This window comes from Aplidium turbinatum, chromosome 1 (assembly GCF_918807975.1).
Source record: "Aplidium turbinatum chromosome 1, kaAplTurb1.1, whole genome shotgun sequence".
Lineage (NCBI taxonomy): Eukaryota > Metazoa > Chordata > Ascidiacea > Aplousobranchia > Polyclinidae > Aplidium > Aplidium turbinatum.
Window position 1 is genome coordinate 51,205,385 of NC_137472.1, and position 23,302 is coordinate 51,228,686.

Genomic DNA, 23,302 nt, shown 5'->3' on the forward strand with positions numbered 1-23,302 from the left:
AACAATTTAAGTGAATTTGAAGTAAAATCAATAAGCTACAACAAAATTTAATCAAAATGAAACTTTTCAAAGCTTGCTTGAATAATTGGGATATTGTTTTCAATTTATCTTGAAACAATATTAGTCTCTTTTTGAAATTAACTATGACAAAAATTTTTTATCAAAATGTACGTGGCAGACATTGGAATGCAAATGAACGAAACTAAAACAGAATTTATATCTTACAATCAAGACGGTCCATCCACAATTAGAAGGAACTCACATCAAAGGAAGTCATGATTTAAATTCATAGGATTCTTGGATCGATTCCACATAAAACGATATAAAATCTCGAAAAACAAAGGCTTAGTCAGCAGCTATTGCATTAAATTTGATATGAAAATCAGACATTACAAAAAAATGTAAAAACGCAATTATTTCGAGCAACAGTTGAAAGCGTCTTGACCTACGGTGCTAAAAGTTAGACTCTAACAAAATGTATGGAGAATCGCCTCAATGGTTACTAGCATTCAACATTAGCTGAAAGTAGCATTTCACAAACAAAAACCTTTGCGATGACAACCTGTCAACTGTCACTGAGACAATCAGAAGACGAAGACTACAGCTGGCAGGTCACTGCTTTAGAAGTCAACAGGAAATTAGTAATGTTCTTTTTTGGAAACCAAACTATATCGTTAGAAAAAGGGGTCGACAGGCAAAAACCTTTCTTTATCAGAACAGGACTTCGGAGTGTAGAAGCATAAACTATCGCATCTGATCATGGCCCGGATGTTTGGAAAAACCAAGTTGATGATGTTCGGGTACGCCCGAATGGATGATGATGCGTAAATTATCAATAACAAGTTACGCAGAAGAGCAAAACATTTTAAAAGCTCTCTTACAAATCCTAAAACACCTCTTGAAGTGAAAACTTTATAGTTCCACAATAATTATCTTCAAAGTTAAACCTGTCAATCTAAGGTATGTCAGAGAGTTACTTCTACTTGGACTGGATTACGTTCTATGACTTTAAAGACTTGAAAACGGAAATACGTATCTGTTGCTTTAAAAATGGTGGAGCACACAAGCAACAAGTTTGTTGCTTATAAACATAAAGAAATTTGTTCTTTTGGTGTGAATAGCAAAAGGAAACTAACAATTTTGTGTGAAGTTTTTGTACAGGGTGACACAAAAAAAATGTTCATCAGTGAAAATCGAATAACTTCCAAAATTTTATTTAGATTAACACAAAAATTCAGCTACATTAGGTTAAGTATATGTAGCAGACATCTCCAAAGTTTCAAGTCTATACCACAAAAACTCTTTGTTTAACTGGCGCTCAAAAAATGTGCTCTAAATGAGCTCCCCGTTGCTGCAAGCACATTTGGATCCGGCGGGCAAAGTTCTCAATGACCCTCTCACATTCTTCCCTTGGGATTGCTTTTATTGTTGCTGTAATTGCTGCCTTTAGATCAGGAATAGTCTGGGGGTTTTTGCCATACACCCTATCTTTAAGGTAGCCCCACAGATAAAAATCTGGGGCGTTCAAGTCCGGTGAATACGGCGACCACTCTGGGTCACACCTGCGGCTTACCAGTCGGTCAGGAAAACGCTGCTGTAGCCATGCCAATGATTCGTTTGAGGTGTGGGGGGTGGCACCATCTTGCTGAAACCACTGGAGGTCCCTGACGACCCCTTTTCGTCGACCATGTGCTGTCCAGAATTTGCCAAGCACCTGAACATATCGCTCGGTGTTGGTTGTCACAGACCGCTCGTTTTCCTGACCGACTGATCAGCCGCAGGTGTGACCCAGAGTGGTCACCGTATTCACCGGACTTGAACGCCCCAGATTTTTATCTGTGGGGCTACCTTAAAGGGGTCTGCTACTATTCGGTGAGTCCGATTCGGTGAGTCTGATTCGGTGAGTTCCTAACCTCTAACCCCTAACCCTAACTCCTAACCCCTAACCCTAAAACGGCAATGATAATTAGGCTACGGTACCCGATAATTTAAAAAAAAAATTGAAAAAATCCCCCGTTAAGGGATCGGACTCACCGAATCGGACTCACCGAATCGGACTCACCGAAACGGGCCATTCCGACCTTAACGATAGGGTGTATGGCAACAACCCCCAGACTATTCCTGATCTAAAGGCAGCAATTACAGCAACAATAAAAGCAATCCCAAGGGAAGAATGTGAGAGGGTCATTGAGAACTTTGCCCGCCGGATCCAAATGTGCTTGCAGCAACGGGGAGCTCATTTAGAGCACATTTTTTGAGCGCCAGTTAAACAAAGAGTTTTTGTGGTATAGACTTGAAACTTTGGAGATGTCTGCTATATATACTTAACCTAATGTAGCTGAATTTTTGTGTTAATCTAAATAAAATTTTGGAAGTTATTCGATTTTTACTGATGAACATTTTTTTTATGTCACCCTGTATGTTGCCTACAGTTTCGTCTGCTGTGTGAACACCGCCTTGATGTAGATATTTCCGGATTTTTTCAAAAATTTTCAATTTTGATAGCACAAAATAGCACGTTTAATATTTTCCCCATGAAACGGCTGATTGTAGTCACTGCGACCCTTCTAGCACTCAGTCAGAGAGTTGTTTCTTGCTTTGAACTTTTTTTGGTAAATACAAAAGAAAAAAGAGTAATTGCAGGAGTGGAAATCGAAACCACGTCATCATGTGCTGCTTTTCTAACCCTAACCCTCAAACCGCTATGACACGCTGCCGATGGTGAAACGTTCACACAATTACTTTCTGTGAGATATTATTTTCAAAAAGTAATAGTTTTGTCCATTGAACATTGTGGTTGCTGCGTTCAACAAGCACAATTATTCTTAGTAGCAGTTGTTGCTACAATGTAACTGTTGAATTGACTTTTGATTTCATAAAACAGAGAGAGACTGTTCACCAGGCATTTGATATTTAAAGTAATTTGCGTTCTTCTGGTGACTATTTGCTAGGTTACCTCCTGATGTTAAAGATGATAACTAGCTTTTTGTATTTCCGACGTTTCGTCAGTCAGCACGACTGACTTTATCAAGGTGGCTAAAACAGGTTAACACAACCTGTTCAGCAACGATGGCATAACACAAAAACATACTGATAAAATGAATTAAGTAAAGCAGCAAGAATCAGAGTTAAAACACGCAACAAGATAACTAGAGGTTAAACCATAGGCATACGAAGCCGAGCAACGTGATCAAGTTTAACATCTTCAAGTTTATTACATTTACATAAACATAAAACTACGCAACAAATTAAGTATCGAACGTTTTCGACATCACAAGATGTCCTCTTCAGGAATAATATACATACAGCTTTACTACATATGAAAAAAAAAATACAATGGATAACTAAATCTATAAACAGAAAAAGACAAAAACTGCACAGTACTTCTGACTAGCTCAAACTCAACTGAATGATAGAGCTTCGATAGAGAGTTTATCTTGTTGAACCATAGGCATACGAAGCCGAGCAACGTGATCAAGTTTAACATCTTCAAGTTTATTACATTTACATAAACATAAAACTACGCAACAAATTAAGTATCGAACGTTTTCGACATCACAAGATGTCCTCTTCAGGAATAATATACATACAGCTTAACTACATCTGAAAAAAAATTACAATGGTTAACTAAATCTATAAACAGAAAAAGACAAAAACTGCACAGTACTTCTGACTAGCTCAAACTCAAGTAAATGTAATAAACTTGAAGATGTTAAACTTGATCACGTTGCTCGGCTTCGTATGCCTATGGTTCAACAAGACAAACTCTCTACCGAAGCTCTATACCTAGAGGTTAAACTGAATACAGTGAATGCCTAAAACCAGTAGGCTATTTTCCAACAGCGTAAATTTATCTATCTTTAGGGCCACAGTCAATAAACGTTGAAAAGACATCAGACATCATTTTCATTTCATATATAAAAATAATTAGTACGGTACAGTTGTCAATCTTCTTCTTTCGTGTGAGACAGGGTTGTTCAGATTTCAGGGCAGGTGATGGAAAGCCCCAGATGAGTGTAGCTTGGTCCAGCTTCTATGCCGTGCATTTCCTACGACGCTTTGTAAGCGGGACATTCAAAAATGGTGACCATGGGCAGGCTCGCTAGTGTGTGCTGCGGTGCTGCAGCACTCCCATTAAAGTTTTCACAAAAAGTTTCTCAAAGATCTTAGCGTTTCTTCGGCCCAATTCAGCCCAAAATGTATTTTATGTTCTCTGTGCACAGATTTGCTGACTATTATAAGTGTAAATTATATTTGGAAACTCTGCGTGCTAGGAAATATTTTGCACAAGGTTACAACTGAAGAGACACTCGATTGTGACGCCGTAAAGCCGTGAGTTTTCTTGAATTGCCAATAGCCTACAAACGAATAGCAAAACGATGTGCTGTTTTAAAACAGCACACGAGCAGAACGGCGAGGTTTGAGAACAAAAGGCAGTGTGAAAAGTCGATGGTGTCGTGGTACGTCAAAAGAGGCTTATGGCGCAATAGCGACACCACTCGCCAGTATGAATCCGCCTTTACGTTGTGAAATTACGCATTGTTAAGTGTTACGCAACAAACCAAATAGTAGTTTACATTTTTGCTGATTAGTATTATACGGTAGTCTTAGTTACAGAAAAACGCAAGTAGGGAAGCACTAGAAAAACTGATACTGTTTAGGATAGGTCTACTTTCCGTCCTTGGAAAAAACTGCTTGAATTTAATATGTCATGCAATAAGCAACGTATCTACATCCAAAATGTAAAGTGACATAGGCCACGGGAGAATTTTTTGTCGAGTAGGCAATGAAAAAAAAAACAAACGTTTTCTCTTTTATCATTTAGAACGTGTTATTCACATAGGCTATGTTTGTTGATCGTCTCCTTCAAAATATTACACATTTGCGAAACTCTTAAATAAGCCAAGTTTTACCTTAAACGTTTATCACAATTTAGAGCTAAAATATGCTCAGAATGCACCAAATCAAATGTAATTTTTCTGAGGGAAAACCTCCGCTGTTGTATTCGCCTTGTGCGGTAATGTATTCCCCATTTCTAGGACTCACCAGCCGCCACTGACATGGTCAGCAGTTTGTTTCTCTGCGCCGCATTCGTAGACCGATAAGGGAGCCAAACCCGCTAGTGCTTATTGGAATAGAAGCGGGCGGCCGACTCCTGTTTGAATTATATTGAGCTTAACCCAAGTCGCGGGAGCAGGTCTATAGCCTACCATGGGGGCGTGCCACTGGGTGAAATATAAAACTTAGAGTTTAGTATCAGTGGCACACACGCTGTGTTCCGAGTGTCTTCCATGACGAAATGATACAATGCTTATTGCGCAGCACTGAGTATTTAAATCTAATTTAAAACAATGAAAACTATTACTACAAAAAATGCTCAATGCCAAGCAAAAAGGCAAAGCAGAGCGAATTAAATCAAATATAGTTATTACTATCTGAAGCCTTTACAAATTGTTTCACCTAACGGATCATCAGAAGGTCTTATTCAAATAGAATCTATTTGATTTCTATTTGAATAAGACCTTCTGATGATCCGTTAGGTGAAACAATTTGTAAAGGCTTCAGATAGTAATAACTATATTTGATTAAATCTAATTTAATAACTTTATCACATATGTGTAACTACTTCACAGCATACACACTCATATTGCTATGATCTTCAGTTAAATGAAGCAATATTTACAGAGTAGCACTGGTTAATAGGTTTTGTACGCAAGGTGTAGGCTAATACTTAGTGTACAACATCGCACCGCTTACTGTACTTACTGTACAACACAACACTGTTAACAATATAGGCCCACAAGCAGGGCCGTTAAGCGGATAATTTGGCCCGGTACCAATAAGCTCTTCGGACCCAAATCAAGACACTTCTAAAAAACCACGCTGTATCCAAATAATACGCTGTGGCTTTTTCAAGCTTCCTAACCCATTAGAAAAATTAAAAGCCTAAAACCATTTCGGGCCCGAGTGTAAAACTAACCTGGACCCCCCCCCCTGTCGAGATAAGGTCTCACAACCATCAACTCAGCGGTGTAAGCTACAGAAAACAACACAAATATAATTAATAGCAAGCACAGATTGATCACGTCATAGCTACACTTTTGCTCAAAATTTCACAGACGTCGCAAAAGTTTATTAAAAAGTGCACAAATTATTATCCGTTAACCCTCTAAGACAGTGGGCATGAAAGCCTGGCCTCCCTTGGCCATACTTGACAGGACACTAGTCACAAGTACCTTTGTAAAATATTCCAGAAGGTTAGGCTAAAAGAAAACCCTCACCAATAAACTTTTAATCAAAACATAAACTTCATCAAAGAATCTTTTCTTCACTTTTATTGAAACACAATTTATGTACATTTTTTTCCTTACACATTTTGATACCTGTTGATTTTATGAAACATTATATTAATGTAGATGTAACAAAATCGTGCAAACGCTATGGTCTTTAATAGAAAAGAAAAATTACAAACTGTCGGTCAACGCCTTCGATGACATCTATAAAGTATACACGAGTCGAAACAGAAATACAGTAGGTGCGCTTGTAAATATACTTTCGGTTACAACAGAAACGTCACGGTGGAAAAAGAACGCAAGGTTTTTAGAATCTGAGGATGTAAAACTAAAAAAGGTTGAGTCAATTAAACAAACCAAATGCTGCCAAACGTGATTTTAATTTCCTATTCAAAAACTGTTTTACCTAGCTTAAAAGGATACCAACGCTTGTCTGTTAAAATTAATTTAAAATAGAGATAACTGCATAAAATTGGTTTGACTTTGTATCAATTCATCAAATCAGTGTTTTTGCATATCCTAATCGCAAACTCTACGTACAGTTCAATCTGAAAAGAAATCTTTCATTTATTCCGTTCCATTAAAAAGAAATCATACGTTTATCAAATATAGTACTGAACCGGCTGATACATATATAGCCTACAATTATGATGTCTTACCAGTTTTTCATATATTTAAGGATTTGAAAGGTTTTTCTAAAGAATTATGTTTAATATTCTGCAAGTGCCGCTAAACAATTTCTGTTGCGGTTATAACCCAGGTTTTCCAAATAGCGTAAATTAACAAACACTAATGAAACCAGATGTTAAAGATGTCGCATTGGATTAACTTTATAGAGTTTTTAAAATATATTCTATCCTTTAAAATTATTTTTATCGAGCAAGCAATGGTTTACTTTTAAAACCAAAATTACAAATGAGATTTAGGTTCAATATACAATAAACATTCGGCAACACTTTTATTTATCGCAACTTTTTAGCAGGCACATGTCGGCTGCATAGCCGAGTGGTGAGAACCCTGGAACAGCAATCGAGAGGGCGCCGGTTCGACACCGCTCAAGAGCATGCAGCTGTGTCTGTGGCAGGACACTTAAAGGCATGCCCGAAGGTGGACACGAAGATTGGCTTCCTTGCCTTCCCGTCCGCTTAATCTAAATCTTCAACCACCGGGCGTAAGCTTGGATACGACAAACAAAGCAGGCACACAATTTCGCTTCCATGCTTCGAAAAATCCCTGCGTGAACACATTGCAAGCATTCATGACAAAATGCTGATCATAAAGCGATGTATAGTTGTTGTATAATAAGAAAACATACAAGTTTTCGGGTGGCAACAACTTTTTGAAAGTCACGTCTGTGTCCAATTGTAATCTACATAGAATCGCAAAAATACAACGCTAAATCTTCAATTCAAACTTAGGTCCAAGATGAGTTTCATTTCTTTGGACTTATTAACTGAACCAATATAGGCTACTGTGCAAACGTTGCACATGGTTTTAGATGTTGTTTGCAAGATTTTTTTCTTGTGGAAGTTAGTACAATCTAAAAATATAAACCTCTGCGCGCGTAGATTTGTTCCGCTGTATCCTCGCTTAAGTCCGGCTAGTTGAAGATTTGGATTAAGTGGACGGAAAGGCAAGGAAGCCAATCTTCGTGTCCGCCTTCAGGCATGTAAGTGTCCTGACAAAGACACAGTTACATGCTCATGGGCGGTGTTGAAGCGTCGTTCTTTCGAGTGTGGCACAAGGGATCTCACCACTCGACAAACAAAAACGATAAATGGATCGGAAAATGTTTCGAACAGTTAGATAAAGGCATTGGGCGTCAAGTTCACTTGTTTTGATACTAGATAACACCAAGCGACTATACCGAATTGTTCAAAGTAGCTTTTTAATTTTTTTATCGTTTTTGTTTTAAGACAATAATTTTGATTTTGAAAAAGTGAGTGGCAAACACATTTCCTGGGATATTTATCAGTCCATGTCGTGTCCGCTGTGAAGGAACAACCTTTTGAAGAAAAGGGTTTTACAGTCTGTAGCCTAAGCGTTCTGACTTGAGTTGAAGATTAAAAGCATTTAAAAAACAATTTAATGTGCGCAAAAAACATCATAAAACAGTATTGAGCATTTATATACAGTGTTCAATCCTCTTTCAAGTATATTGATAAACAGTCTAACAGTAAGCTATATCAGTGTCAGTTGTGCGTTAGATGAAACCAGGGCAAAGAATAAGGAAGCTACGTCAGATCAGTTTTGACACTACTAAGTTTAAGCCTTTTGTTCGTAGTCTTTCGTGAGAGATTCTGCATAGTCTGGTGGTGGGCTTCCTTTTCCAATTGGATCGTTGTCTTGTGGAATTACTGGAGCGTTGAGATGCTGAGTTTCAAGATTGTAGGCTGTCACATCAGCGGACTTTCGGAATTCGGATTGAGTGTAGCTCTTGTCATTTGCATTTCTAATAATAAAGTATGAAAATTATTGTTATGGTAAAACCTTTATTAAAATGATTGTGTAGTTTCAACGTATAGTCGGAAAGCACTTTGCATTATTGCCATTATGCAAATTTTTTTACTAAACTTCAGAAAACAGTGATGCGATTTTTTAATTAGGCTTACAATTGAAGCTAGTGTACAAGTAGGCGACTGCACATAATAGCTAATTTTCATGTCCACTTTTCAGCATGAAATCAATTGTTTTTTAAAAACACAATAACGTTCGTTTGATTGTCGGACGTGTGCGGCCTTTCGAACTTCGGGCACATGTCCAACCACTTGGCCAGACAAAATGTGGATGTTTTAAAACTATTATTGTAAAAACAATTGTTTTTATCACAATTTATTCTTTTATCGTGCACCTCCTCCATGTGTTTTTCAGAGGAGGAGTAGGCTACAAACGTCGGTAGCTAATAAGTTGGAAATAGCTTCAGAGATGCAGGAAAATTGCGAATGTGTATAACAAGGGGATGAAGATGTTAAAAAAGTATTGGCATTGAACTTCCGAACTTAAGCGAATTAAACCTGCAAGTATTCTTTGTCATGAGCCAAGTGATTGATTGTAGGAATTTTTATCGTCGGGTTGAGAATTTCGTCGGTTGCAGTTCCGCATACTTCGCAGCAGCTTTAAACCACTGATGCAGGCCGATCACCGAGTGTTGACAAAATGAAATTTCCGAATGTTGAAGCGTTGTTGTATGTGAATTATACCATCCACCAGGTGTCGCTGGATGGAGATCTATCCTTGAAGTGTGTCACTCAAGCGCACACCTTGAGAGTCGAATCGGCGCAGTTTGATTTTGCAGTTTCTTTGTGTGTAAAGTCAGGCGCTTAACCAACTGAGCTATCGGGCAGACTGTTTTCAGTAGCTGCTGCATTTTCGAGAATATCAAACTTACTTGTATACTTTAGTTATAACAGTTGCTGTGTTACTGGAACTTCCTTCTCTTGCGGACTTTTTCTTTGTGAATCGTACAGCACCGACCCCTGACGAGGAGCTGTCGCGTCTAATGGAACGTCGAAGGGTGCGCGACGCAGAGCTGAAGACAATGCATGCTGTTAGACTTTTATTTACGAGATTCGTGATAATGGTATAACAAAAATATAAATATGATCGATAAATATAAAACACACTGCATGCATTTATTTTCGGTTTAAGTGTGGAAAGTTTTGATATAACTTCCAAGTAATTCCATTACTTTAAAAAACATACATGAAGAAATACGGAAAATTTTACAACTGTTAGACGGTTTCACGTGCAATTAAATGAAAATATCAAAGCATGCAAATGTTTCAAATTTAAACATCAATCAAAACGAAAGTTTAGCGTCAAAGTTATACGTTCACTGGTTGCAAGAGGATTTCTGTTGGAAAGAAATTGTCAATGCATGCACGCATTTTTCTAAGGAACACTGCATTCATGCCCTGTACATGAACTGGATAGTGACTTGTATCACAGTGCCCAAAGTTTATTCGAAATCTGAACCCATCATATAAACCATATGCAACTGGAAATCCTCACAAAGCTAGTAAATGTCATGATTGTATATTATCAACATATGGTAATTTTTTCATGCAAAAACAGTGTATATTCACGCTTATTGATAAAATAAATGCATGCTCAGTTGACTTTAAAAACAATCCTTAACAATTCTGAAGGCATCACTTTAAACTGCATACACATATTATACAACATGCGTACATATTATACAGACGTTAAATCAATGTAAAAAGAAAAATAATTGTGTTAACCGGAGTGCAAGATGCTAATGTTGGGACGGACCTGGTGAATCATTTTGCTTTATAACAGAAGCCTTAGTTGTCATTGTTGGATCTGGCGCGCCATTTGATGAAAATTGGCGAGAATTGTGCGAAGCGTTAGGTTTTCTAGATTTCCTCGAATTTGCCTGCCCATTACCACCACCGGCACTATCGCTGCGTTTCCAAGCGGCCATTGACACAAAGTGTTGTATTCCGCGAGATTTCTTCAGTAATCTGAAGAAAAATCGGGTTTAGTATTGTTAACGTTTTAGTCGCATGCAACCTTAAATGATTCAGTTTCTACATTGTTACAAAAAGCAGGTTTTTCTCACTTATTAAGGGGCAGATTGTTTTGTTTTTTTTGTTTGTTTTTTTTGGAAAAAAATGAGACTACTGGTACTATTAACCAAATAAAGCAGTTCATGAAGCCACGATGGTAAAAGATTTCTATTTGTAGTGTTTCCATTAAGCAGCGGTTCCTGCTTGTAAACCTTAACCCTTTGATGTAAACTGTAGATGATGTTCTCCAATTGAGACCATTGTTAACAAGTTTTCAACGGGCGGGGTAGCGATATTCATCGCACGTCCCCAATGACGTGCTTGGGCAATCCCGGAAGTACGTGTGTTGATTCAGCCGGGTTAGTTTTGGTATTTTGCTCTGACGTCTTCGGTCTTAAGCTGTTGGCAATAAATCACCAGTGAAATTATAGTATAAAGTTCCATCCCCCCTTATTGCTAGAAGAAAGAAGACTATTTCTGTTTCACTGGAGAAAACCTATCTTTACCGCAAGTGATGACTGTGTTGATTTCTTACTTTTTTCAGTTAAACAGAAAATCACTTTGCCTCACTGAACAATTGATCTTTGTTTCACGTTTTGATGCATGGTCAGCTTATCACAAAAATATTATTTTAAATATTTTGTCATCATTTAATTTTTTTTTTGAATTATAAGTTATAAAAGTAGCACACAAAATTATTTTTTAATTCAAATAATTTTGAGTTATTTTTCAACATTCTTCTTCAATATTGAAATGCTTTTTTATTATAATGGTTATAGTTAGTTCAAAGACAAAACTGAATGAATTTTTAAAGCAATCAATCAAAGAAACACCGACTACACCACAAAAAAACTCAAAATAAACATAAAAATGAATGAAGTAATTACAATGAAAGTATCACCCAGAAAAACTAGAAATTGGAATAAAGTAGATACGTGATGTTCTTGCTTCTCACCATCTTTGTTTTAGCTACATCCACTTATATTTACACCAACTTTGAATTTACTCATATCGTCTACTGTGTAACCTCGCGGCGCCTGAAGACTTATTAATAGCTGTAACAGGCTACCTCATTGTCTACGTTTTTATCTTTATGTTTTAGTGGAGGCCATAATTCAATAACAGCGAGAGACATATAAGAGCAACATTATAACGTTTTTTCTTGCTTTCGGTGGGTTACCTTTGCGTACTCATAATTAAGTTTTTACGTATATTTACGTAATATTTTCCAACATGAGTCCGCCCCAACATATTTTTCAATCAATCAAATTTTTGTTTCATAAACTCAAAACTATCAACAATTTGATGATTTACTTTTAGTTTTGATGTTTCCTAAATGAAGATAACTCTAAATGGTTTTTGTTTTACTTCTCTGGTTGCACGCTAACAATTTAGATGCAAATTTCCAAATTTTGGTTAGCTCCGTTCATGATGTAGTCGGCGATTTGAAAATGTTAAGTTTTAAATTGTTGGTTGTTTTTTATTTTAATTTTACTGTATCTGTAAGAAATTCAACTATCTTCAAATAATTTAAATTTTTTCTTGGATAGACATGCTGCTCCAAACTTAATTTTCTGTGAAAAAATGTTTCTAAGTAAAAATGATAAGCCTGTGAGCTGCTTGGAAGATGACTTCACAACCGACACAAGTTCACGACATTTTAACATATAAAACAAAGTTTTGCACTTACTTCCATCTTCGGGAGAAGTTAGTTCCCAACAAACTATACAAATAAGGATTTAGTGCAGAGTTGAGATATGCTAATAGAGTCCCAACAACCGGCAATGTTTCACATAGGTGCACCTGGAAAATAACAGTTGGAAAGTTTAAAATACAACGACAGATTATACCGGTGGCGGATCCAGGGGGAAGCGATTGGGGCGACTGCTCCCATAAAATACAAAAAAATAACCTTTATTGACGGTGTATTTGCAAGATTGGATTAAAGTAGACTTACACATCATTGTGGTTTGTTGAACCCCCCCCTCCTGGATCTGGCCCTGAATTATACCAAGCTGTTACGAAGTAGGCTATGAATACATTTCTAATTCGAAACATTTTTTAAACCCAACAAAAAAAATTAGAAGCATCAAATTGTTTGATCAAGCAATTATAAATGTTGACTTACACCACCACTTTTGATTCCAGAGACTTTTGCTAAATGTATAGCATGGAAAGGAAGCCAGCACGCCACAAAGCTCCCGACGAGTGCTGCGCACATAATCGTTACTCGTCGTCGGTCTTTGTCTGAACGAGAAGATGACTTCTTTCTGAATTTCTGACTTCCGGAACCCATTGTGGCGTGAGAAAAGCTCGCCGAAGTCGGTGTGTTTGTAGTTGTCATTCTAGTAGCAGAAAGCCGAGCAATGATCAACCCGTAGCACACTATCATTATCTGCAAAGAAAGTAAAATTTAAGAAAAAATAGTGAAGTTTTGAACAGGCTAAAGTTTGGCAGAGTGTGATGACACGCCAACATTATTTACACACTATAAAGATTTTGAAGTATATTGCAACCTACACCTAAATGTGGTTCAGTAAAAAAGTACTTCACAAACAAGACTTTGCTTTTTTTACATCAAGTGTTTACACAAATCACTTATACTGTATTTCGGAGAAAACCTTTATTTTACTTTTCATATGATCATTTTTAAACAAAATTAACTGAAAATATCAAAAACACCGTAGGTCAGCTATTGGCCTAAAATTGCCAGTGCCTCTTGAAATTTTGCTTATCGATATACCGGGCATTAGCAACAGCTTTTTAAGCAGCCTATTAGGCAGTGTTGTACGCGTCAATGAAATAAATTGACGGCGTCAGCGTTAGCGCGAATTACCTAAAAATTTTACGGCGTAAGGTACTGCTTCACCTCTTAAAGAAATTGAAGACGTCAGCGCTAATTTGTAGCGCTATTTTAGCCAGGGTCTCACAAAACAGAAGTATTTCGCCTCACCAAGTTGAGGCTAACAATAGCTATAAATAAAGAGCAGGTATTATGTTTTGAGACTGTATTGTAATTAGAGGCTTAGCTTATTAGTTATTTCCTTGTAGAAGCACAAGCATTTCAAAACGTTTATCTGACAATCTGATGCGTTTGGGACACATAATTTCCTTTCCAAAAGAAAACATGCATTCCACAGCAGCGCTGGATGCTGGTATTGTATTGGTGTGTTGTATTTCCAAAACAAGTGTTGAAAACGTTTACACAGATAGGTATCACTGTTCCAAGCGTGCTGTGTTGGTTTAGCATATATAAATCTTTTAACGAGGTCCACTGCACCAACATCGCTCTTTTCAGGGGCATTGAGCTCTTCAAATAAAGTATTTTTAACCTCCGCGATGACATTTATTGATTTTTCGCTTTCTTTCTCTGATCCCTCTTTCTCGATACTGCTCACGATATGAGTGATCACCATTTGGCGAACTTCTCCCACTTGTATTTCAGGGAGTCATTCCAACAACGCGAAAGTCGGTAATTCGGATGAGTCGCGCTGGCCAGAATACATTGTGAAACTCTCATTGTGAAACGAGATTTTCTATAAAAACCAAAAATGACGCATAGCGCGTGACGCTTAAAATCGGCAAAATAATTGACGGCGCTATCACTTCCGTCAACTAAAAAATAAACTGACGGCGCTAGCCTCAGCGTCAACAAAAATTTAATTGACGCCGTCAACGTACAACACTGCTATTAGGCAAATTGTTTGATTAGATCAGGGGTTCTTAAACTGTGGTCCATGAACCCCCAAGGGGTACGCGGACTAGTTTTAGGGGGTCCATGAAGGCCCAATGGAAATCTTTCAAAAATGGAATAAATTTTTCAAATGAAAAGATATTAACTTCAAACAATGCTGATGATTTCTAGTTTGAGTTTCAACTTTTGTTACGTACGTTTATTGCGTCACTTCCCACATAATTGTTTTTGCCGCTTTTTGAACATTGCAAAATTTTATCAGTTTCAGCTAAGCTAGACGTCAGCTAGGCTAGGTTAAGATTGTGAAAGGTTTATGCATATCCCCTTTTGGTAAAGAGAGCCATGGCTGCTATAATCCATTTTACGACTACATATTTATCTGAGTCAGGATTTTCATCCTTGGTAACTATCAAAACAAAGAGTCGAAACCGGTTGGATGCAAAGGATGACATGCGTGTTACCCTATCAAAGACGAAGCCACAATTTCATGTTTTGGTTGAAGACAAACAGCAGCATCCTTCACATTAATGAAATTAAATCGAAGATATTGAAAAACAATCTGCATTTGCTATTTCTTAAATTTAATGAAACATAAGTTTTGTTACCTGAAATCAAATGTAGGCTAGTTACTACTCTTTAAACCCTTGACAGCCTGTTTCACCCTAAAAGGAGGATCATCAGAATGTCCTTATTCAAATGGAAATAAATTTTGTTACCAATTCATTTTAATTTTATTGCGTCATGTCCAATGATCAAAAAAGATTTCTCGGACTAGGCCATGAAGGGGGTCCACACAATCCAAAAAAATTGTAAGGGATCCGTGTTTAAAAAAGTTTAAGAACCCCTGGATTAGATAGTTGAGAAACAGTTTGGGCAAACTTTATTGTTAAATTATTAATTGTCAGCTTTAATGGAAGAATTACGGTTGGTACATGCTAAACAAACTGGTCTGTAAAATAAGTTGCTTAATCGACAGATTTGCTTAATCGGTAAATAATTTAATGTTGGTCTATATGCTATTCAATTCTGAAAATTAAACGTTACTTTTAGTAAAATTAAAAATAAATACTGTTCTTACTATGAGAGGCAAAATGAACATCACTGCAAAGTTAAAGCTGAGAAATACAATCCATCCAACTGGCTTATCCCAGTAATGGCAGGAGGCATGAATGTCAGTCAAACCATCCCCACTGCCGCTAACGCTTTCCCCGCTGGCATCACCGCTTTCTCCACTTGTCTCCTCAAATATCGAGTAAGAAATGTTACTGATACCACCTCTAAAAAACAAAAACAAGCACTTGATGCAAATTTTGTTTCATAGTTGTTGTTTTTTTTCACAGTCATTGTTTCAAAGTCGTAGCAGTACTAAAGTTTTCATTTGTTAATTTTTAATTTTATTGTCTTTCAAAAGTTATTACAATAATCAAACTTTTCGCCAAAAATAGCTAAATGCTTCTTAGATTTAAATTCGTTTACAAGATTGCACTTTGCGCATGTACGTAGTTTATGTATTTGACGACGGATAACCTTCCTATTTGGTCACCTACCTGCAGTGTGGTTCTTCTGTAGCCAACATTGGTGCGCTTTGGGATATTTGCAAACAATCTTCAAGCGACCCTCCAAATCCTTCTCGCAAACATCTACTGGTCTCATTCTGCTCATCTGGGAACTCGTATCTAAAACAACAATTACTTTAGATTCACTGAGTGACGGATCATGTAAAAAACTTTCAATAATAAAACATGGATCTAAAACCAATCAATTACAACCAACCAATCACAGATCAATTAATAAAACTGGATCTACAAGGATCTACAACCAACAAGTAAATTATATTTTGGAATACTTTAATTGAAGAGTAGTAACTGTGAAAATGCATCTCCTGACTTATTTCTTTAAGTTAAGGCATTTTCAGTAATATCAAACACTAAGCGCTACAAGCAATGACATTTTTAGAGATTGACCACATTTACATGTACTGTAGGCTACTGTAATAGCAAAAATGTTAGTAGACCTTTCGACTAGATTACATAATGCAACTGACGCTTATAGTTTACTTACGAGCATTTGCACCGAGGAGCAGATCCCACTTTGAAACTGTACAACATCACTGGAATGCACAAGAGAAGAGAAATGCTCCAAATTATGATCGCAATAACAAACGCAGTGGTTCGCTTTCTTAGTCGTTGCAAAAAGTCAGAAAATGTGTGACAGACGGCAATGTACCGATCCACGCTCATAACCTATAGAAACAAAAATATACTTTCTAAACAACAATAATGTACTTTTTTACATAGGCTATTCTGTAGCCTTTCTTGAAGTAGCCTAACATGGACTTTCGGTTAGGGCTGGGACATGATCTCAAATTTGATCAAACCGGTTTAACACAGTCAGGAAACTTAAAATCTAATTCTGCGCAGCCGGAAGCAACAACATGTTTCGAGACAAAAATCGATCTAATTGTCTTTAATAAGTTTGAGACCTGACTTGCTCGAATTGGTGAAAGTAGATTAAGTACTGGTGGATTTTTTCCTATCGAATAACGGTAATCTACTGGCTAGTTGTTCTGATCGTTTTAGCCAATTATTTATTCAATCGCATCGAGATTCAGTCAAATAGACTAAATAATCACCATACATTCATTTCCTCATGGTTAAGATCCAGACTAAATATATTTAAGTACGACTATTTCAAGGCCTTTGGTAGGTTAACCCTATGGGACATCTACGCATCTAGATCACCTCGGATAAAAGATCAATGCATATCTTCTGTTATATCTTACGTGGAAACACAAAACCATAACCCTTACCACTAAAAAGAGAATAGATGCGTAATAGTTAAGAAAGAGGACAGTCTCCTTTGCTTTGCACATCCATTCCGGATATATCCAGTAATTGTTCAAGTCTTCTGAGACTTTAAACGGCAAAGTCAAAAGGAACAAGGAATCAGCAATAGCAAGCTGTAATACGTACCTGAAATAAACATTGTAAATTTAATTTGATAGAAGAATGGTTTAAACGGAAAGAGTAGACCTACTTATACCAAGTTATACGAATCTGTACCTAGAAAAACAACATACAGGGTGCTAAGGTTGCAAGTACCCGATCCTCTCTCTTCCAGGCAAACAAAGTGTTATGATGGGCCTCCCTAAATAATACTTTGCAAAAAAGGAAATTTATATCATTATTTGACAATTTGTAAACCCCTTACAAAAACAAAAAAAATGTTTTAAAAACAAGTGACATTTAAAAACAAGCGCAATTAGCTGCAACAGCGTTTAGAGAGGAATTATACATTAGTAACATTACTTTATCAAATAAAGAACAAATAACTGAGTTTTCAGTTGAGAAAAAACACATGTCATTGGGCGGCACATTAGCTGTTTCGGAAATTGAATATTTAGCTTCGTAAACGAGTTATAACACAATTGCCGTAGTTCATCACGTATCCGAATCCTATTTATAAAATGATCCAGTATTGAATACAATGTTGCAGGCGTGTGTTTAGGAAGTTGGCTTGCAGGTTATAAGTTGCGTTCCAATGTTTGCGTTGGCCAACTCCCAAGTTTCATGGGTGAGTAAAGTATGTTTAGCCTACTTCGTAAACTTGATTACATGTTTTAAAACCGTTTTTCTAGGATATTTTACTTTTATTTAACCTTAAACTAGTGGAAGGTTATGTGTGAGTTGAGGCTATGTTTGGGTTCCATAAAACGTTTTAAGCAATTCACTTAAAACCCACGTTTCTTTAAACAGTTATTCTAGTTTACAGTACCGGTATAGATATTCTTAAATCAGGCAGGATGTTTTAGAATTAAGTCTATTACCTTCCCTTTATTTAACAGAGGTGAGTAACAGTAAAAAAATATCATAATTTGATTACTTTTGTCGTGCCTTATTTACAAACCACCTATTATCACATACCAATGGGTCACAGATTTTTGGTACTCTTTTAGAACCAGTATAACAAAAATGGCGACCAAATTTCCGAATAACCCCAAAACGCAAATGATTAGAGAAAAGACGATTTTGACTACTTCTGTGCTGGGCTCCTCCGCGCCTGCTCCCAAGTTAACTGAAAAAAAAATATATATATATATATATTACAATACAGTAAGTCAAATCTTTACAAAACTATTTGAATTTTTGTTTCGGAACGGAAAAAGGAACCTAAAAAAATTATTTCTTTACACATTCTTGGAAAATGTTTTAAATTTCTTTTCGAAAGATCCTTACTATGACATTCACTTACCATTATAAAGCTCAAATTCAGAGACAATTTCCCCACTTTCCCCTTGGTAATGTATTATAACGTTCATTTGCAGTGTTTATATCGAAAATTGGTTTAATTATCTCATGTGTTTTTTGTTTCTTTTTTACAAAAATCTGTTTAAGGCTATAAAGCTTTTTGTGCTATAAAAAAGTTTTACAGATGTCGAATCTCACTGTCAAAATTGCAGTAAATGTAAAACAAATTCAATCCAAAACACCCACTTCACTCTTTTGCCATGATTGCTGCAAGCATTGGCATTAGTATTCTCGTTTAATTGGATTTCTAATTGCTTTATTAAGCAGATTAAAAGTTTTAAAACTTGCTGATGGAAATCGTGCCTGCTTTTCAAGTTATACTTTGTTGATTCAATACAGTATACGGTTTGTCTGGAATATGGTTATTGGTTAACTTGCAGCTGATTCTCTTAAGCATATACGCAAAATTAACTCAGACAATAAGGTTAACTTTCTGACTAACAGGAAACTTGCATCCCTAAAAAATGCATTTGTTTTTTCTTTCTAAAACACGTTGTGTTCACAGACTTAAGTATACAGCAACAAAACATTTTTGCTTATGAGTGCTTCTGCAAAAACGGATGATCTTCAATGAAGAAATTGCAGTTATCTTTTTCGTTTTAGAAGATGTTAGGAAATTGATTTGATTAATTATATTCAATATTTTAAACTATAAACATCCTGTTATGTGATCAGAAGCACCTTTGAAGGTCTAGGTTTAAGTTGCATTCAACTAAACAGGAAACTTCTTTCGTAAGAATGGCTTTGCTATGTGTTTATAATATAATCGACCATTTTGTGTTCAGCAGTGCGATGAAAATTATGCAAACGTAGAATTTAAAACAATTCTGAACTTTTTTTGGTAGCTTAACAATGTAGATATTCACGACCTGTTTTAGCCTGATGCTTCGAGTTCGCTATGGTAATAGCGAATTGCACTGGCTTTCGGAAAGGCAGTACAATGCGCTATTACCACAGCGAACTCGCAGCATCAGACTAAAACAGGTCGTAAATATCGACATTGTGAAGCAACTAACGATCATGCTGCTGAAAGCGAAAGTCAATCTATTGCATTTTTTTGGTAGTTTTGAAATTATTTTCTGAGATTTCATAATAATGTCTTGACAGATTAAACATACAGTAAGTGACAAAAAAATTATTTTGTCTATCACCACAAATCCTAAGCACTCTTATTTGCATCACATTGGATATACGTTCAGTTTTGTCGACTTATTTGCCAAAGCAAAGCATCGTTGCTTTCAAAACATGCTACACCTTTAGTCGCAAGAGACCTAAAGTAGAAAAGATTTTAGAATAATCATTAAACATATTTGAAAGAATGGCAACCCTCAATCGCTCATTTGAAAGCGCATACCTTATGAGTTTGTATCAGAGACAGCAAATCAATTGTTTTTTACATTGATTCAACGTCTGCAGATGTTAAATGAATGTAAAAAATGACTGATTTTCAGTCTGGGATAATCGGTTTCTGTTAAATCATTGATGCGTCGTTCGATCTCATATCAAAATTGTGGTATGGTGAATATTGTTAAGATATTTGCTTCCATATAAAGGAGAAATATTGGGTTCCAACTACAAGATATCCCAAGACATCACGACAAGCGTTTACAAAGTGCGCGTGCCTCATGTCATTGGTTTATAAAACGTTGACTGCGTAATCCACAAACGCTGTGACAAAGCTTCCTACTTGCTGACGTCATCATCACCCACGATCACGTAGCGAATTTGACTCACGGAAGTAAAAGTTGGTAATCTTATCTGTGTGCTTGACAATAACTTTACCGCAAATTTTGTTCTAAAATGTTAGTTTTTACCAATTACACTATGTACTGTAGACGTAAACTTGGTAAAAGCTAATGATTAAATTCAACAAGACAAACTCTCTACCGAAGCTCTAATGACTAAATATATGATGCTTATGTAACGTTTTATTAGAATGATATAAAAATATGTAACATGGTCAGGTAGCTTCAGCCACGGCTATACTTCTAGGTGAAAAGGTCTTTAAAGTAAACAATTGGGGCCAACCAATTTATCTAAGCCATCTCTGTGCAGAAGTAAGCATGCACACAAAACCATCGAATTCAGGAAAAGAAAATAGTGAATTATGGTGCTTTCATTCCAATCTGAGACTCTCAAAATATTAGCCTTAAAAGATTTGAAAAAGATCTTTACTTTTGCTTCTTTCACTCCTAGGTGCTTGCTCCTTCAAACGACCACTTGTGTTGATTCAAACCAAGACATCTATTCGTGTCAGTCGATCAACTTCTTCTTGGTGGTGCTGACAAACAAATGATCTCTGCGCTAGTGAGAGAAACCATTAATGGAGACCTCAAAGTAATTCAAATACTACAAGTCTATGCTATTTTCATTCCCGATGCCGACACCTACTTTTTCTATCTGTCCCTACTGAGACGTTTTTTTGAAATTTTCTGCTAAGCAATGCACCACTGGGGTGATATCTTCTTTCTGAAGTATGGTGACGAAGAACAAACCTTGGAGAATATGCACATCACACTATTAGGCTACTGCATATTAGTGCCAAACGACCAATCCTGCATTAGACACTGCTCAAAGTTTGGTTCAACTTGAGCCATACTTTACCAATAAATGGTGGAATGGTGAAGGTGAACGGTTAGTGAATGGTTGGTTACAAATACCTCTCAGTGCGTAAGTGATGACGTACACAAAGCTAACAAGCTATGCAGTGCGTAATATTAAATAGTTTATCGAGACTTGGCGTTCCAGTCTACATGTAAAAAATTGTCGCCAAAATTTAGCTGGAGCAATTGCGGCAAGCAATAGAAAAATGATGTTGAAGTGAGAAGAAAGCATTTTGTTGATTTTTAAAGTGTTATTAATGGCAGTTTCTCATTGCGCTATGCTGAAGACTTAAAAATTGGTAGCTGTTGTGTTTTTTGTTTTTTTTTACGGAAAAGTGGGGATAAGTCTAAGTGACAGTAAACGCACGTTGTTAATATGTCAATGTTGTTAGAGTGTTGTTGCATATTTATAACTCAGTTTGTTAATCTCTCAACCTTGTAAACAAAGAAACTCCAAGATTAAGAAGGGCTGGTTTAATTTTTGACGTGTGCGCATGAGCAACGCAGTTTAGGGATAGCTTTTTATTCAGCTATGCCTAGAGGGTAGAAAATGTTATTGACAGCAACACTTTACAACAACAGGAAGTTTCATTCGGTCAATCTCAGTGACCGGCTCTGCGTCAGTGGTTGAAATTATTACAGGATGCGAAACTGCAGGAAGCTTCCAAAGAGGCTCTTTGAGTCCAAGAATAAAGATTCTCTCAATCATTTATTCATTCATAGTGGAAAACAAAATTTGCAAGAAAATCTCACCTCATGCTTTGTAGGTTGATCAACAATTAACACTTGACAGTTTCAGTAAAAGGATTGCGTTAGTGTTGCTAGAAGTTCAACAACATTACTATGTCGTAAAGCTAAACTAGATGACACTAAGTTTCAATGCACATACACACCGAAATAGATCCAATGTGCATTGCTACACGTGTCTACTTATGTGGGTTCGCTTGCAAGGGGACAAATATCAATGTACGGCATTTTGATCATTTGTGTCATGGCGTTCAATTGACCAATTTAGAATGTTATCTCTTGAAAAGAATTAAAAACTCATTTTGGAATATGGCTTGGTTATTTGGCAGAAATTCATCGGTATTAGATATCACAAAATTGTTGCATAATATTTTGCTGGTCATGCTCAACAAAGGATAGAAAATTATTTAATCAGCGGATGTCTTAAACCAATCCTTCATTTCTAAATATACTTAAACATCGTAAACACATTTTCTTCCTTGTATGAGTCATTGCATATCTTTTGTCGCTTTGTCCAACTTTAGTCCTAAATCTAAAATTGATTTTAATTGAAACTGTTGTAGAATTAAGCTCGTCTTGCATAATTTCATTACTGTATTTCAAAGGACATTACTTTGGTATAATTTCCTACGTAATTGTTTTTATTTATTATTTATTTTATTTTTTTAGAAGGATTTTGTCCATAGATAGTAAAGACCGTTGCTCAGAAATTATCATGCTTTACTGCGTAAATGACGTCATATACGCTTTCACTCGACTGGATTTATACTTATGTTATTTAAAATAAGCATAAGATTTGCATCACTACCTTGTAAGCCATAAGGCAGTTATTTCCATATCACTGTTACAATTTTTAGCTATGCTGTGTAACTGTGCTTTGTTTTCTTTTTCTTAACTGATGCGCTTACTGTCGATGCATTCGTTGTGATGCTACTTTGTTCAATGCCACGTATGAAATAATCGACTCATTTTGAAAATTGTTCTTCAACTAAACAAATTCTATTCCACTCTAGGGATGTTACTGACAAGGTCAAGTTCTGGTCATCATAAGTAGCATATACTTTAGCTTTTATCGTATTTAGATATGGGAACATGATAATAAAAGTATCGAGATGTAGCGACCGTGCCA

General features: G+C 36.4%; 1 protein-coding gene across 1 annotated transcript in view; it reads right to left on the reverse strand.

Moving 5' to 3' along the window:
* Positions 1–6,327: 6,327 nt before the first annotated feature.
* The window catches only part of LOC145771333 (somatostatin receptor type 2-like), a 30,883-nt gene continuing 13,908 nt past the window's right edge, over positions 6,328–23,302 (reverse strand). Inside the window, exons 2-10 of the mRNA XM_082583085.1 lie at positions 18,440–18,590; positions 17,326–17,488; positions 16,578–16,759; positions 16,064–16,192; positions 15,595–15,793; positions 12,951–13,217; positions 12,513–12,625; positions 9,682–9,822; positions 6,328–8,745 (exon numbers count right to left, since the gene is read on the reverse strand). Of these exons, the coding sequence (XP_082439211.1) occupies positions 8,559–8,745; positions 9,682–9,822; positions 12,513–12,625; positions 12,951–13,217; positions 15,595–15,793; positions 16,064–16,192; positions 16,578–16,759; positions 17,326–17,488; positions 18,440–18,590 (1,532 nt within the window). The 3' untranslated portion in view covers positions 6,328–8,558. The remainder of the gene's footprint in view (positions 8,746–9,681; positions 9,823–12,512; positions 12,626–12,950; positions 13,218–15,594; positions 15,794–16,063; positions 16,193–16,577; positions 16,760–17,325; positions 17,489–18,439; positions 18,591–23,302) is intronic.